Raw genomic sequence first — 16,659 nt, forward strand, 5'->3', positions numbered from 1 at the left:
TATGCCCTCGTACACTTAGCACTTCCTCACAGACCGTAAAATGTACTTTCACAGTGTCTGTCGTTTATCATCTGCCTCCCCTAATAGACTGCACACTCCTCGAAGATGGTTGTGTTTGGTCACTTAGAGTTCCCGAGTGTTCAGCACAGCGCCTGGCACACAGCAGACAGCCAGCACATATTTGTAGAACGAATGAAAACACGTTCTGTAGACTCACGATGAGAACTGGAGAAAACCCCAGTAGTTCACCGTTCTGCATGCAAACACTATATCTATCTATATATTTTTTGCCCCTGTCTCAGGTATATTCCTTAGACTCGGCTGACTCTTTCCAAAGCTTCTACAGTCCCCACAAGGCTCAGATGAAGAATCCGATACTGGAGCGCCTGGCAGAGCAGATCGCAACCCTGTGTGCCACTCTGAAGGAGTACCCAGCTGTGCGGTATCGGGGGTAAGGCGGCCACCAGTCTGCCTTCAGTGGCTTCTCCTGTGTCTGCCGAGGGAGGAATTTCTCAAAGTTCCCTGGCACTTGTCTCAAGAGAGTCAAGATTTGAGCATCTCACTTGTATAATTATTCATCTGCCGCTCTTGTTATGTTCTGAATTTTATTGTGAAATATAATAATACATGCAGAAAAGGGCAGGAGATGTACATATGCAGTTGTTGAATAGCTAAATGTGAACCCCTATGTAACTGCAACCCAGGTTTCCTACAGTTTTTCTTCTCCTTCTAGCCTTTAAAAACGAATGTCGTCTTTGCAGAAGATGTTTCAGAGTAAGATAAAATACAAAGAGAATAATTCTCCAAAGGACACATTCCTCAGATTTTACAAAGTCATTCGCTTATCACTTACCTGCTGTGTGCTAAGTGCCGGGGGTGGGGGTGGGGCGCCTACCCTGAAGACACAGCCCCTGCCCTTGGAAGCCCCTGATCTGGGAGGGTAGCTAAGATGCCAACGTGTATGCATAAGACATGCACACCTATGATATAGGCCCTGTGAGGCCAGTGCCTTAGGAAGGCAAAAGCCAAGGGCTGGGGCCTCCCGAGTCAGGAGAGGGCCCTTTGAGCTGAGAGGATCAAGAACGGCTTCAGACTACAGGGGACATTTGAGCCAGGTCTTGAAGGACAGTTAGGATTTGGATAGATCAATGAGGAGCAGAGGGCATTTTGTGTGGACAGTTGGCTCTTGCCATTGGGATGACAAAGGCGTGGAGCTGGGAAAACAAAGAGCAAGTCTGAGGAGGATTGGTGGTCCAGCACAGTCTACGTGTGGGGCAGTGGGGCGAGATGAAGCCCTTGCTGGAGGCCTCAAATGCCAGGTGTGGGATTAGGTCCTGCCGGGGTTATCCCGGGGAAACCTGTGGGGGCCTGCACAGGGGAGTGAACGCAGTGCTGTGGGAGTGTGAAGATGGGAGTGTGAGCAGGAGTCGGGCCAGGGGAAACCAGAAGGGGGAGGCCGCTGCAAGAGGAGCTGAGGGCCTGAACTTGAAGTGCCAAGGATCGCTGCTCCTCCTGTCCTTATTCCTTCAGCGTCTGGTGGAAGATGTAGCCGTAGAAAAACACCTCCCTCCATTGTTGGCATCCACTGCCGGAAGCCTGGTGGAAGTTAGGAAATGGGGGCCCAGCCCGTGTCTCCTGACAGAGCGGTGGGAACCTGGAGTTCGTTCCTGGGAGGGATGGGCTGGGAATGGAGCCACCTCAGCACAGAGCCTGGCCAGATGGCAGGCTGCAGCCACACACTGTGTACCCTCGGGAGGAGCCCCAGGAAGTGCTGTCAGGGTCGGCCAAGGAGAAGGTCCAGAGGTTCCCACTTACATCTTTCTGGCTCTGCGGGCAGAAATGTCACTTGCCAATAAAACAAAAGTAGACCCAAGGGAATTTGAATTGAGAGGTGTGAGAATCAGGTGGGTCAGGCTCGGACAGCCTGATCCTGGGGTAAGGATGGATGGCCAGGCCCCCGCTGAGATGTGGCTCTTTGTCTGAAGCTGCTTGGAAAGACTACCTCTGTTTTCACTTAGCAAAAAGAAGGGACTAGAAAGTCATTTATGTTCCAGGCGCTAAGTATTTTATTTGTCCTTTTTAATTATAATATATGAATATAATCTCATTGTAAAAGAGCAGTACAGATGAAACTCATGTCTCCCTTGACCCTCCCCGGGCTGTCCTGCCTTCCTCCCTGAGGGCAGTCGGTGCCATCGATTGGGTGTACAGGCAGTTCACCCTGTGTCACTCCTCCTTTGTCAGGGAATACAAGGACAATGCTTTGCTGGCTCAGCTAATCCAGGACAAGCTCGACGCCTACAAAGCCGATGACCCAACAATGGGGGAGGTGAGTCTGAACGTGGTTCACGTGGTTCACTCGTCAAGCGACCCCAGTGTTTGTGTGGCCGTCCTGGGGACAGCTGGGTTCTGTTGCGCACAGAGTGTGTGTGAGTGCCACTGTTCCTGCCACTGGTACAGTTTCCAGACCTTATTCAGACTGCAGTAGTTTGTACATGTGCTCGTGTGTATGTGTGTGTGTGTGTGTAGTTCTGTGCAGTTTTATCATGTGTATAGATCCATGTGACCCCCGCTGTAGTCAAGACACAACTGTTCCATCACCATCCTGACTTTCAACCTGAAGGTCCCGGGTCCTGGGAACCTCTTTGGTCCCAGGCAGACAGGGTGGTGGGTCACCCTATTTGTGGCTGATCCTAGGTGGTGCCCTCCTTCAGAAGCCCACGTTGGACCCCAGTGCAGCTTTGGATCTGCCTTAAAGAACCCTCAGGAAGCAGACACAGTGGATCCTCGCGTGGTGTTTGCTGGTGCTCCCCTCAACCAGCGAGTGGACTAGCGGCCAGCGCGGGTTCGGCAGGCTTTACCTCACAGTTCTCGTCCTGCTGCCACCTTGTACAAGAGGGGTCGCCAGGCTAGTTGGAGGAGCTGGGGCCGCATGGGTGGCTTGTGAAAGCTTCCCTGTGTCCTTCTTTCCAGGGCCCAGACAAGGCGCGCTCCCAGCTGCTGATCCTGGACCGTGGTTTCGACCCCAGTTCCCCTGTACTCCACGAGCTGACCTTTCAGGCTATGAGTTACGATCTGCTGCCCATTGAGAATGATGTTTACAAGTGAGTATAGAGACCCGGAGTGACGGCAGCTTGGCAAATGAACCAAAAACACTAACAGAAGAAAAGGAAGTCCCTAATGCTAGGAAAAGCATTGCATTGATACAATCTTGCTAATAAGCCTGCAAGCTTTTCTTTGAGTTCCCAAAACCCAGCCAGGAACTCACGCCCCTTTTGGGAGAACAAGAACTTTAGATCTTTAGTTCACAGCTCATGACACCTCAGTTCACAGCCTGCTTGGATGTGTTAGGATGATGATTTGTGAATGTATGTCTTATTCAGAGTTTGAAACTTCTTAATTATAGATCATGAAATATGATGAAATGTATCAATAGGAATTTCTTACTGAACTTTATTTGCAGAGGAGCTATTTTCTTCATTACAAACATTTTTCTTGGGAGCCATCATCAGAAACTCAGCTTCTAAAAAACTAATTTTTCTTTTTCTGAAAGAGGACTGTATTTTTCTCATGTCATTTATTGTATAACGTTAACTATAAAGATAGTGGTTTCAAAATGAAGGTTCTAAAAGTATGATTGAATCTCAGCTTTTCTCCCTTTTGGTACCTGTAACTCTTCTTTCCTTTATTATTTATTTATTTATCTATTTATTTTTTGAAGAAGATCAGCCCTGAGCTAACATCTGCCAATCCTCTTCTATGTGCTGAGGAAGACTGGCCCTGAGCTAACATCTGTGCCCATCTTCCTCTACTTTTTTTATATGGGATGCCTACCACAGCTTGGCTTGCCAAGCAGTGCCATGTCCGCACCTGGGATCCGAACTGGCGAACCCTGGGCCACCAAAGCAGAACGTGTGCACTTAACCACTGTGCCACCAGGCTGGCCCCTTGCTTTCCTTTAGATGTTCAGGATTTCACATGTAAAAGTATGCTGAGGGCCTGTTGCAGGTAGCTGCTGAAAGATCTTTAGGTACCACCCATCTGAGGATGGTGTCCCGGTCCTTTCCCAGAGAGGAACCAAGGTGATCTTCACCCTCCACTTAAAAGTAACTGAACCCACCCATAACCTGACTTCACATCCTGAACCAGATGCCTGCAGTGGAGCTCTTATTGGCCCCCCCTGAGGATTTTAGAACAGAACTTCAGGTCAGTTGACTTTGAATAGAGCTTTGGGTCTCTCCCTGCCCATGAAATCGCAGCCCTGTTAGTGCTGACAGAGCAGACCTGATAGAGACAGTGACACATCAGGTGGTCGAGAGGCTGGTCATGAAATCAGTCGTGGAACGTCTGTCTGCTGAGGACTGTGAGCTCTTGTCTGTTATAAACCGGAAGGGACTGGATAAATTTTGTGGGGGCTTTTCCTCTCCAGGTATGAGACGAGCGGCATCGGAGAGGCACGGGTGAAGGAGGTGCTCCTGGACGAGGACGACGACCTCTGGATAGCCCTGCGCCACAAGCACATCGCAGAGGTGTCCCAGTAAGAGCCCCCCCACCCGTCCCTGTTTCCGGACACTCCCCCAGCTCCAGGGCTCTCCCCTGTGCACAGGGCCAAGCGTTTCTCTCCCATCGTGGTTGCTCAGGCACGTACTCTGGGCAGCTTGGGCAGAGCTCTTCAGTGGATGCATTTGTTGCTCAGCGAGGTCACCAACATGCTAATGAATGATGGCGAACCCCTTCTTGTCTCTGAGCTCTAGCTGCCCTGACTTCACCGAGTCAGAACAGACATTCTATGTCAAGGTTGCTTTTAGAATTTTTGGAAAGCATTTGTAGCTCTCTCAGCAAAATGCTTTATAAACACTTAACATCTATGCCAGTTTATTCATTGCAAGATCCAAGCTCCACTTCATACAGTTCAATTAGCTTTTATATAGCTGGTGGGTAATCTTCCTTCCCTGTTGTCTTACCTAAAATTTCTGAGCAAGAACTGATTTCTATATACACTGAACTGTTTCTTGCTCTGAAAATGTTTCTAATACCTAAACATTGTTATAAGACTTTAAACTATAGGTAACAATTCTGCTTTTGCAGAAAGACACATTCTGCTACATTGAATTGGTGACGTCCTCAGGAAATTCACAAGGAAGAACAGAAGAAGGCTTGGATAGTTCTGTTGTTTAGAAAAGTGGTCTCCAAACTTGGATCACTCAACTTTAGAAAAATGTTGATTCATATTTCCAATATTTACATTTGTGAATTAATTGTATGCTCTATTGTGCTAATATGTATATTTTACAGCATATACAGAAAGATAAATTTAAAAAGGATGAAGTAACGTGAACATAAATAGATGTCCTAATATTTTCTTGTCTCTTCTTGCATCATCTTAAATGCCCGACTCTGGTTTAGAATATTAGTTAGAAAAATGATGTACCTCTCTCTCTCTTCTAAGAAAATCACTTTAAATGATGGCAGGAAAAGTCGCCAAATATTCCCAGAGGAAGACTGTTGCACGACTTCTCTAGCGCCCAGACTGACACGTCCGGGGCTGCTTTGAAACTTAGCTGCCTCTTTCTGTTTTCCAGGGAAGTCACCCGTTCTCTGAAAGATTTTTCTTCTAGCAAGAGAATGAATACTGGAGAGAAGGTAAGCCCGTGTGCGCGCCCCAGTGCCCTTGAGTTAATCCCTGCGTTCTCTCTAGGAGCAGGGAGGGGGCCTAGCGAGTGAGGGGTGCTGTCCTTGCTTCATCTAGTATCGCTTTGTCTTATTTTTGTCTTTTGATACTTATAGAGAGCTTCTTTTTGTTACTCTGAGGATTAATATTTACTGTTTTGGATCATAATTCATTTTAAGCCAGAAGGACTGTGAATCCTTTTTTCACTTGTGGTAGAATTTGAATTTATAACCTAACTTACCTGGGCCTCTCCTTACCCTCACTGTTCAGCAGAGCTGGCTTACCCATCTTAGTCAGGGGAAATGCAGCTCTGATTGTATCACTCCCTTGCTTAACACCATTCAGTGACTTCCCGTTCCTAGCAGAATCAAGCCCCCACCTGGGGGCATGCTTTACAGCACCCAGGTCATCAGGCCCCACAGACTCTCTCTAGTCTCATCTCTGCCTCCCTCCTTCCTGCCTCTGCCACCTTGCTCCAGCCATGCCTGAGTTCCTTCCCTGGGCCCTGTCTTGTGAAGTTCCTGTCCCTTGGTTCAGGCATCATTTTCTTGGAGAAATCTTCCTGACTCCTCCCTAGACTAGTGAGGTGCCTCTGCTCTGTGCACCCACACTTGTGATTCCCTCAGAGTGCTAATCCACTCGGTTGGAATGGTGCCTTTGCTCGATGTTAGCTCCATAAAGGCAGAAATCTCTTTCTTTTTTTTTTTCTTGTCCTTGTATCTCCAGCACCTAAAAGTACCTGGTGTGTAGTAATAATTCAAGAAATTCTGTTGGATAAATGAGTAGGATTAGGTGGATCACACAGTTAGAATGTAAACAGGGGCTAGCCCTGTGGCTTAGTGGTTAAGTTCAGCATGTTCCGCTCCAGCAGCCCAGGTTTGGCTCCCAGGTGTGGACCTATACCACTCATCAGCCCTGCTGTGGTGGTGACCCACATACAAAATAGAGGAAGATTGGCATGGATGTTAGCTCAGGGCAACCATCTTCCTCAGGAAAAAAAAAAAGAAAAAAAATATTGAAAGGGGGCTGGCTCAGTGGTGTAGTGGTTAAGTTTGGCATGTTCTTCTTTGGTGGCTCAGGGTTCTTGGGTTCGGATCCTGGGCATGGACCTACACACTGCTCATTAGGTCATCCTGAGACAGCATTCCACATACAAAATAGAGGAAGATTGGCACATGTTAGCTCAGGGCCAATCTTCCTCACCAAAGAAAAAGAATGTCAACAGACCCTTTCACCAGTCAGGATGCAGATTCTAGCCTTTCTTCTCCTTCTCCTTTCTTTGTACCTACCTATACGACTACAGTCATCCTGCTGGGACGAATTGTGAACCAGATCCTGAGACCACTTGAGCTGAATCTGCAGAAAAGCAGTGTGTAGAAGAAATATCATCCTTTTCTGGCAAGAATTATGCTCTCAATAACTTTCTAGTCCAATAAACAAAACATAATTGCTAGACTTCAGAGTTCAGTTCCCCACCTTTAAGACGGGCGTGATATTTGGATCAATAATTTTTGGAGGTAGAGACCTAGAAATCTAAACACACATGACCTTGTGTTTAACGGATTCATTTCGAGAGTGAGAGAGCAAGCCCTTGGGAACTGTGGTGCTGGCTGCTGTCCTGTCCTGGACCCAGTGTCCTTACACAGCCTCCCAGATCAGGGCCACTGGACTAAGACCTCCTGCTTTCCTCTCCCTTATAGACCACCATGCGCGACCTGTCCCAGATGCTGAAGAAAATGCCCCAGTACCAGAAGGAGCTCAGCAAGGTACGGCGACCCGAAACGATTGATCGGAGTCACGAGGATGAGCAGCTGCACACAGACTGCTCGAAGCCCCGCTGCTCTGACTGACTGACTGAAATCCGCAGATTTTCAGTCGTCTTCAATTTTTATTAGGAAAAAAGGAAAGTTTGGGATAGCTTGTTTCCTGACTCTCTTTTATCCTCTTCCTCTTTGTCTCTCTTCATCCTTCCTGTTCCTGACCTCGTGGCCTCTCCACGGGCTGCTTGAGTGTCCTCACGACATGATAGCTGGCTTCCCCAGAGCCAGTGACCCAAGAGAGTGCTAGGAAGAAGTCACATGGCTTTTCTGTCCTGGTCTGGGCTGTCCTGCGTCGCTTCCTCCACACTATTCATTAGAAGCGAGTCACTAAATCCGGCCCATGCCCAGGGAGAGGGGAATTAGGCTCCAGCCCCCGGAGGGAGGAGTCTCAAAGAATTCGGGAAGCACTGTGAAACCCCCTCAAGGGTTTCTCCTAACTCTTGACTCTTTCAGGATGTGATGTGTCCTTCTCTCCTAACACTCAAAAATGTCTCCCTTGTGGTATTTGTGGACCTGCTTGGAGGCCTGTTCCGTCTCCTCGATGAGGCTGGAGACTCCTTGGCGCCTGGCACAGGGTTCATCGACAGCAGGTGTTTGGTAGATGCTGCAGGAAGCAGCGAGTGGTTTCCTGACCTCGACTCTCTGCTTCTTCCTAGTACTCCACCCACCTGCACCTTGCCGAGGACTGCATGAAGCATTACCAAGGCACCGTGGATAAACTCTGCCGGGTGGAGCAGGTAGGACCCCTTCCTCCTCTTTCTGCCAGGCCCGTTGACCCAGCTGAAGTATCATGTCTGACCTTGAACATCCTGCAGAATCACAGGATGTAGAGATGGGAAAGCCTCCTAGCTCATGTTGCCTCAACTCTCTGGAGCCAACGCAGTGCCACTCTCAATGGTAGGGACTAGAGTGGTCTGGAGTGCTGTGCCGTTTGCATTGTGCATGTCTGGCTTTCCAAGGCCCCGTTTCCCCTGGAATGGCTGAAGAGAGATGTGTGGAGCCCTGAGCCCTGCACTGACAGGCTGGCTGGACTTTATATCCCGAGTACGTTTCCTCCTGGTGTGCCCACACTGGCTTTGGAGACCTAGAGGCTGAACGAGGATAGAGCAGTAGCGGGTCAGAATTTTCCCACAGCCTCACCGATCAGTTAGGACTGTAAGTTGAGAGTGTGGGATTTGAGTTCGTCACTGATGTGTTTGACGTGCCTATTTCTGTCTGCTTTATTTTCCTCATCTGCAAAGGGAGATAACAATGCTGCCACACGTTCTAGCAGTGTTGTGTGGTCACTAATCCTGGGACTTCTTTCTTGAAGTGTGACAACATTGCTCAACTAGGAGCAGCTTCTAGGGGAAGAGAAGGCATTCAGCGATTCTGAAGCCTTGGCTGAAGGTCCCTTTTCACAGAAAAAAGCATCTCAAGTTCTTAGGGTGAAGCTGAGATTTAATCCTCTGGTTTGACGTGACAGGCTTAGCTCAGGTTTATGAGACCCGTCCTTTCATTGGACGATTGGAGACTCATTGACTCTTCTACAAGGAAGTAGCCCGGCTGAAATCGGTCAGTTTCACCAGTGATCTTGGAGAACACAAGGTGGCCTCTGCAGAAGGACTAGACCCTCCAGAAAATAGGTTCTACCTGCATCAGTAAAACTGCTTTTGGGATTAATCCTTGGAAGCTCACAATTTTTCAGAAGTGCTCCATAGTATTTAATTGGACTTTTAGAGGATGTTAGAATCAGGTCCTGCTGGACAAACGTCTGTTAGGCCGGCGGGAGGACCAAGAGGTGAAAGGGCCACGGAGAGGGGGCCCACCTGCCTGGGACCCAGACTGGGAAGAGACCCAAACTCAAGATCATCATTGTCACAGACTCCTGGGATCTTGAAAACAAGGGACCCTTCAGGCAACCTCTGTGAGAGCTACAGAGGAAGCTGCAGCCACTGGTGTCTGAGAATGAGACCAGATGGTTGCTGATTTGCCAAGACTGACATGCTGCTTTCTCTGGCCTGAGAGAGCAAGCAGACTCCTGTCTGAGTCGTCAAGTGGGGCCCATAGTGCTTACTTCACTCTCTTCGGTCCTCAGTTCTTTTGTCAGCCCTTCTCTCCTCATCTCCCTGGGTTGGATTTGCAGTTTGGGAGGCTTTTTTCTTTCTCCTCACCCTGGAAGCATTTGGAAGATTAAAAACAGAGGTGAGGGCCAGCCCAGTGGTGCAGCGGTTAAGTTCACACGTTCTACTTTGGTGGCCTGGTGTTCGCTGGTTCAGATCCTGGGTGCGGACCTACACACCAGTTATCAAGCCATGCTGTGGCAGGCGTCCCACATATAAAGTAGAGGAAGATGGGCACTATGTTAGCTCAGGGCCAGTCTTCCTCAGCAAAAAAAAAAGAGGAGGATTGGCAGCAGATGTTAGCTCAGGGCTAATCTTCCTCAAAAACAAAACAAAACAAAAAACAGATTATAAACCTAGGTAGTTAAAACTCAAAAAGCATGTCCTTCAGTGCCAGGGAAGCAGAGTGGAGACAATCTGGCCAGGCAGAGGCGGCTAACTGTGCCCAAGCTCTTCCTGTGTGGGAAGAGCGTCCCTTTGAGCCCCAATCCCTCGGCAGGGCTTTGTTCCTCTAGGCGACCCAGGATTGAGGCTTGACCTATGGACGTGGTGCAGGTACTCTGCACTCACCTGAGGGAACAACCTACCTTTGAACAAGATGGCAGGTCATTGTGGTTTCTGTCTTTGGAAAGTGAAACCTGGGGCTTTCCTCAATTCTCACTGATGTTTTAAAAAAAAACAATGCTGATTACCTCAGTGCTAATTACAGCGCACTGTGAGAGTAGAAGCACCTGTGTGAGACCTGCCCCCAGGCAAGCTACAAATGCCAGACATTCGTGGACCACCAGCTTCCTCATAGTTACCCTCTGTCCAGACTGCCACTGGAAATGGGGCCAACAGGGTGTCTTTTCTGCAGGACCTGGCCATGGGCACAGACGCTGAGGGGGAGAAGATCAAAGACCCCATGAGAGCCATCGTCCCCATTCTGCTGGATGCGAACGTCAGCACTTACGACAAGATCCGCATCATCCTTCTCTACATCTTTCTGAAGAATGGTAGGGACGGTGGGGCACAAGGAGGGGCGGCCCTTCCTGGGAAAAGCGAGGCCGCCGGGAGAGGGAAGACAAAGTGGCCAAGTAGTTTAAAAGATGTGGAAAAGGGTATTTAATTTAAGGGGTCTTTGCATCTGGGGAAATGTCATGTAGGCAAATCAGTTGCACTGGTGGCTGAGTATCTGTTACAGTAATCTAAAGTTAATCAGAGCTGTGGGATATGTGACAAGAGGACAGGGTGGGGATGCTGCGAGGGCCTGCTGGCTTTATGGCCAGATTATTAGAGTAGATCTGCTGGATAGTTTTAACTTGCATCACATTTGTAATCTATGCCTTTAAATAAGTGATTTTTACCCACATCACAGTTGCCCATGAGTGTCATTGGACAGAAGATGGACACAGGGACTCCTTGTCCAAGTCGACTCTGATGTGGGCCAGGGGTGGGCAGGGTGGCTGAGACGAAGGAGACAGATGGAAACAGAGACCAGGAGGGGCGGTGATATAGACTGTGATGGTCACAGCCTAGGGCGGAGTGGCGTCAGAGTCCTGACCTGTCCTCTTCTGACAGTGAAGTCTGTGTGGGGCACAGATGAGTGTCCACTAATCCCAAGGACGAGGGGCAGATCGGCTCTGCTGGGTGTGTGATGCGCAGGCTGGGTGTGGTGATCGGGGGTTTTCTTCTCTCAGGAATCACTGAGGAAAACCTGAACAAACTGATCCAGCACGCCCAGATCCCCCCGGAGGACAGCGAGATCATCACCAACATGGCGCACCTCGGGGTGCCCATTGTCACAGACGTAAGGGGCCAGCCTTGCGGGGGGTAGGGAGGGGCGAGAGGGAAGCTGGTGTGTCGTATCTGTTCTCCCCGACTTAGTGGCTATAGGCACTTGCTCAACATCGAGAAAGAGAAAACAGATAAAATCAGGGGAATGAAGGGAGAGAGGTGCAATGACATAGAGGTCTAACACCAAGAACCCAGACGTGTGCGTGAGGGAGTCAGTCATTCAAGCCCAGCTGTGTCTGTGAAGCAGCCCAAACTAGGAGCCACGTCAGCCGCACCCTTCGTCCCCTGAGGTCAGTTTGGCTTTGCCTTTGCACACCCAGACTCGTGTGCTGTGAGGGTGAGAATACGACACTAGCCTCACCGGCCATGACTCAGAAGCAACTCAGGGCAGGTGGTCTGGGGGCCTCAGCACACAGTGAGCTCTGGAAGTGATGGGGGGCCAGGGGCTCCAGAACTCAAGGATGAGGCTAAGCACTCCCCAGAGCACTCTGCTGGGAACCTCCCTGTGGGAGCCCCACTGTGCGCCTCCTTCCTGCAGGCAGTCAGCTCACGCCACAGGTGACAAAGCCAGAGCGGCAGAGGCCCTCCTTTTGGATGCTTGGAGTCAAAAACTTTGTTCTGGAGCCACCAGACCTGAGACCTGTAACGGGCGGAGGTTTGGTGTTTTTAGACCCTTGTTCACAAGAGGGACCAAAATGAGAATGGAGAAGATTCATTCTGTACATCCTGTGCTTCTGAAGCAAAATCAGAAAATAAGAGAGGGGGCCGGCCCTGTGGCCAAGTGGTTAAGTTTGCACACTCTGCTTCAGTGGCCTGGGGTTTTGCTGGTTCGGATCCTGGGCGGTGACATGGCACCACTCATCAGGCCACGCTGAGGTGGTGTCCCACATAGCAGAGCCAGAAGGACCTATGACTAGAATATACAACTATGTACCATGGGTTTTGGGGAGACGAATTAAAAAAAAAAAAGAAAATTGGCAACAGATCTTAGCATGGGGCTGATCTTTAAAAAAAAAAACAAAACGAATAAGCCACACCCAAAGTACTATTTTCTCCTATAATCAGCAGCAAACTGTTTTTTTTAACTATGTGGGTTTTTTAAATGGCACTAGAATATTTGACCCACATTTGCCATTTTTCCTGGCTTTAAAGAACCAAATTTGCACCAGATTCTTGGGCTGAGCCCAGGGGGCATATTTTGGGCTTTTCCAGGGAAACCTCCCCACTCACTACTCTTTGTCAGTGCTGACTCTCTGAAGGGAGTCCTTGGGAGAGAATTTCCAGGGCCGGCAAGGTCACCCAGGGCCAAGTGGCCCTGACTCAGTCTCTGTGTTTGTATTCAGTCCACGTTGCGTCGCAGGAGCAAACCAGAGCGGAAGGAGCGCATCAGTGAGCAGACCTACCAGCTCTCACGATGGACCCCGATCATTAAAGACATCATGGAGGTCAGTGAGGGCAGGCTGGGGCGCTGCACTTGGAGGCCCAGATGCTTCTGGCGTCACCTGCTGTCAGGTGGCAGTGACTCCCCAGGGTTTTGTATCCTTGAGGATTTGCATCCAGGTCTCCAGAGCTCTTTCAGGCCTCACAGCATACTTGTCCTGAGGGTTGATGAAGGGCTGTTCCAATAGACTGCCACACTCAGATCCCCGGGGTCTGTATGATTTAGGTCCATATTAGAGACCCCCCCCAATGGTACCAAGTCCAAAGGAACCAGACCCGTCACAGCATGTGAAGGTCAGATGAGTGATGAGCTCCGTGCTGAAGGTGCGGGTAAGCCACGCAGCACACCTCGGCGTGTGGAAGGGCCTCCAAACATGGCCCCGGCCCACCCCTCCTCTTCCTCCACTGCTCCCCTCCCCAGCCTCCCCGTCAGCCAGAGACCCTCCAGCGTGTCTCTGCCTCTGCTCTTCTGCTCAAGCCCATCCCTCGCCTGGAATGTTCTTGTTCTCCTTTCCGTACCCTGAATCCTGCCTGCCTTCAAATCCCCCATCAGGGCTCAGCGTTCTGGCCCACCGCCCGCCTGTCTGACCACCCAGCACCACAGAGGCCTCCCTGGGCTCCTGTGACGTGTGTCAGCGATGCTTTTCACGTGTGTGTGTGTGCTCAGCCTTCTGGGTCATCTTTTTATTTCTTGGTCCTGTGCCCTCAACTGACGTGTCCTCTGGCCTCATGCCTCGTGCACAGTAGGTGTTTCATATTCGTGAGTGTAAGGTAGCCCTGTGGTGTCCCTCCCCTCTCTCCTTGTGGCTCAAGGACGCCCTGCTTAGAGTCCCACCCTGCTAGGCCTTTGGGGTAGAGCTTGAAGACAGTCTGTCTGTCTCCTGCACTTGACAGGTGGACAGGACAGGGGTCCCAAGGAGAGGGGACCTGCCCAGGATCCCTTCGTCAGTTCCTAGCAGTCTGGGTGTTCCCACTGAATTGTACATTACAATAGATATGTTTTAAATGTATAGAGTGAGTCAGCTTCCTATTTTTAAAACCCACAAAAGAAAAGATGGGTGAACCCGAGACATCTAGAAACCGTTACATTTCTTTGCTTGGTGGGTAGGCAAAGCCACTCCCTCTGTCTCATCTGCTCCTTTGTTCTTGGCTCCCTTTTCCTCCCCCTCCTCCCCAGTCGGTCAAAGAGACAGGTGTAGGCTTCACAGGGTAGCTGTTAGGAGGAGTGGAGATTTCTAGGCAGTGGGGGGTGGATAGCTGGATTCCGCCCACCAGGTAATTAGACCCTTGGAAACAGAGGGTGTAAGGCCTTCTTCCCTGGTATGAGAGCCTCTGCCTGCGCCTAGTTTCTATAAGACTGATGGCAGTGTCGGGATGTTGCTGGACAGAATGCAACATTTATAACCTTGCATAGATGGTAAAAGAGAAAACAAAAACTAAATTGGAAGGGAAGCAAGAAAAATTAATGTTTTTAAAAAACTTCTCTCCAAGAGCAGGCGTACAAACTCCCCTCAGTGTATCAGCTGGTGCCAGAGCCCCTGGGCCAAGCCGGGGCCTGCACCGGACGCCCTGCGGCAGGCAGAGGCAGCGGAGCTCTGGGCGTTGCCAAGCTGGCCAGGGTTTTTGCTGAGTGGCTTGTTCCTCGAGCCGTCTCACTTGGGTTCCCTTCGGCCCTCGTCAAAAATGGCCGGCCCGATCTCTCTCTCTTCTTTCCAGGACACTATTGAGGACAAACTCGATACCAAACACTACCCTTACATCTCCACCCGCTCCTCTGCGTCCTTCAGCACCACCGCCGTCAGGTAGGCGGGAATCCCTGGGCAAGCAGGCGGGAGTGAGTGGGCCCGTCTCTGGTTGGGTGTCAGCTACATGGCAGCCCTGTTGTGATGCGGCCTCCTCCACCAGAACCCTCCTGCTGCTTCTCATCACAGCCAGAGTGCAGGCCGAGTCCTTACAGCGGCCTGGGAGGCCCTGCACGCCCTGGCTTCCCATCGCTCACTCCTCCTTCTGTCACTCCACTTCAGCCGCACCAGCCTCGTGCTCCTCCCTGAACACGCCTGGCTCACTTCTGCCTCACTTCTGCCTCAGGGCCTTTGTACTTGCTGTTCCCGCTGCCTGAAATGATCTGTCCCCAGGTTTATCTGCATGTTACACCTCTTATCTCCTTCAGGTCCTTAGTCAAGTGTTACCTTCTCCCGTCTTCCTTAACCACCCTGTTTAAAATTACACTGCATCCATGTTCCTAGTAGTGTTATTCATAAGAGCTCTAAAGTGGAAACGGCCCAAATGTCCATCAGCTGATGAACAGATAAACAAAATGTGGTATATTCATACAATGGAATATTACTTAACAACAACAAAAAAAGAATGAAGTACTGATCCGTGCTACGACATGGATGAACCATGAAACAGACCAAGTGAAAGAAGCCAAACATAAAAGTCCACATATTATGCGATTCCATCTCTATGAAATGTCCAGAATAGGCAGATCCATAGAGACAGAGAGTAGATTCGTGGTTGCTGGGGACAGGGATGGAGGTGGGGGAATGAGGAAGGACCATTAATGGGTACAGGGTTCCTTTCTGGGGGTGATGACATGGTCTAAAATTGCTGAGGGTGATAGTTCACAAGTCTGTGACCTTACTAAAAACGGTTGAGTTGTACACTTTAAATGAGTGAATTCTGTCCTATGTGAATTCTCTCTCAGTAAAGATGTTACAAAAATAAAGAATAAGAATTTCCAAGCCTCCCCAACACTTCCTATCTCCCTGCCCTGCCCTGTTTTTCTGCATAGATGACACCACCTCTTAGCATATTCTTTGTGTTTATCTTGTTTCCTGCTGGTCTCCCCTGACTGGAATGTCAGCCTCCTGAGAGCAGAAATTTGTGTCCTTTTTGTCCTCAGTGCCTAGAACACAGCCTGGCACGTGGCAGGTACTCAGTGTATTCTGTCTTCCCTTTTGATTAATTTATTTTAGTGATTAATTAAAAAGGGGATGAATGCATCGTCTGCGTAGAGACGCATTTCTCAGATTCGCTCCTGACCGAAATGTGGGTGCCCTGGGCTGGGTTTCTGCCACGTGCCTGCTGATGCTCAGACATGTCTCAGCTTCGAGATGTGAGTCGACAGCAGTCCATACTTCTGTCCCTGGTTCTCCGACGCTGTCTTCTTGCATTCACCTCCAGACTCCTCTCTGCTCCCTCGTCTGTGTGGTCCAGGCTCCTCCCTGACCCACAGCCACGTCTGTTGCCTTTCCTGAGTGGCAGCTTCTGTTTTCCTCTGACAGCAAGGGCTTTACTTGGCTCCTGAGAACAGGCAAGACAACACATGAGCGTGGAGCAGGAGAGTCACCAGCTCCAGAGAGGGTGGCCTGTGGCGCTGGCGTAGCATGCAATTCCAGGATTCACGCTCCGTGTGGACTTCTTTGTCCCTCTTCTCGTGCTGTGCCCGCCCGTTCCCTCTCTTTCCTCTCCTCCTTCTGTCTTCACTTTTAGGCCTTCTCCTGGGCCTGGGCCAGAGGCCTGCACGGCGTCTGTGGCATTGTGCATCCCCTCTGATGGCAGTGTTCTTGCCAACATTGGAGTAAAATACAAAATCCCCGGTAGTGCCACAGCCAGGCTGGCTGATGATGGCAGATTGTCAGCTGGTTGCTCAGGCAAAGAAGATGGCTGTGAAATTCTCTGGATTGGCCCAAATGGGCCCCCATGGCCTTCGAGATTTGGAAAGTGACTTTGATGTTGTCATGAGTCAGGAATAAGGGCAGAGATTTCACTGTCCGCAGGAGACTGTCCTCGTTTTGTTTTCATCTTTGTTGTTTTCCCCATTTTCTTACCTGGAAGTGACCCATTT

The 16,659-nt window shown here is 50.0% G+C and overlaps 1 protein-coding gene across 7 annotated transcripts in view; it reads left to right on the forward strand.

The window, feature by feature from the left end:
• STXBP1 (syntaxin binding protein 1) overlaps positions 1-16,659 on the forward strand; it is a 65,060-nt gene that overhangs the window by 38,570 nt on the left and 9,831 nt on the right. For all 7 annotated transcript variants that reach the window (XR_011533627.1, XM_070596598.1, XM_070596597.1 and 4 more), the window contains 11 exons: positions 303-451; positions 2,245-2,329; positions 2,974-3,104; positions 4,430-4,537; positions 5,583-5,643; positions 7,372-7,437; positions 8,148-8,228; positions 10,450-10,588; positions 11,273-11,382; positions 12,713-12,814; positions 14,526-14,611. Coding sequence is in view for 6 of the 7 variants with exons in the window: in XM_070596598.1 (XP_070452699.1) it covers positions 303-451; positions 2,245-2,329; positions 2,974-3,104; positions 4,430-4,537; positions 5,583-5,643; positions 7,372-7,437; positions 8,148-8,228; positions 10,450-10,588; positions 11,273-11,382; positions 12,713-12,814; positions 14,526-14,611 (1,118 nt within the window). In the remaining variant the exon portion in view is untranslated. The remainder of the gene's footprint in view (positions 1-302; positions 452-2,244; positions 2,330-2,973; positions 3,105-4,429; positions 4,538-5,582; positions 5,644-7,371; positions 7,438-8,147; positions 8,229-10,449; positions 10,589-11,272; positions 11,383-12,712; positions 12,815-14,525; positions 14,612-16,659) is intronic.

Source organism: Equus przewalskii, chromosome 26 (genome assembly GCF_037783145.1).
Source record: "Equus przewalskii isolate Varuska chromosome 26, EquPr2, whole genome shotgun sequence".
NCBI lineage: Eukaryota > Metazoa > Chordata > Mammalia > Perissodactyla > Equidae > Equus > Equus przewalskii.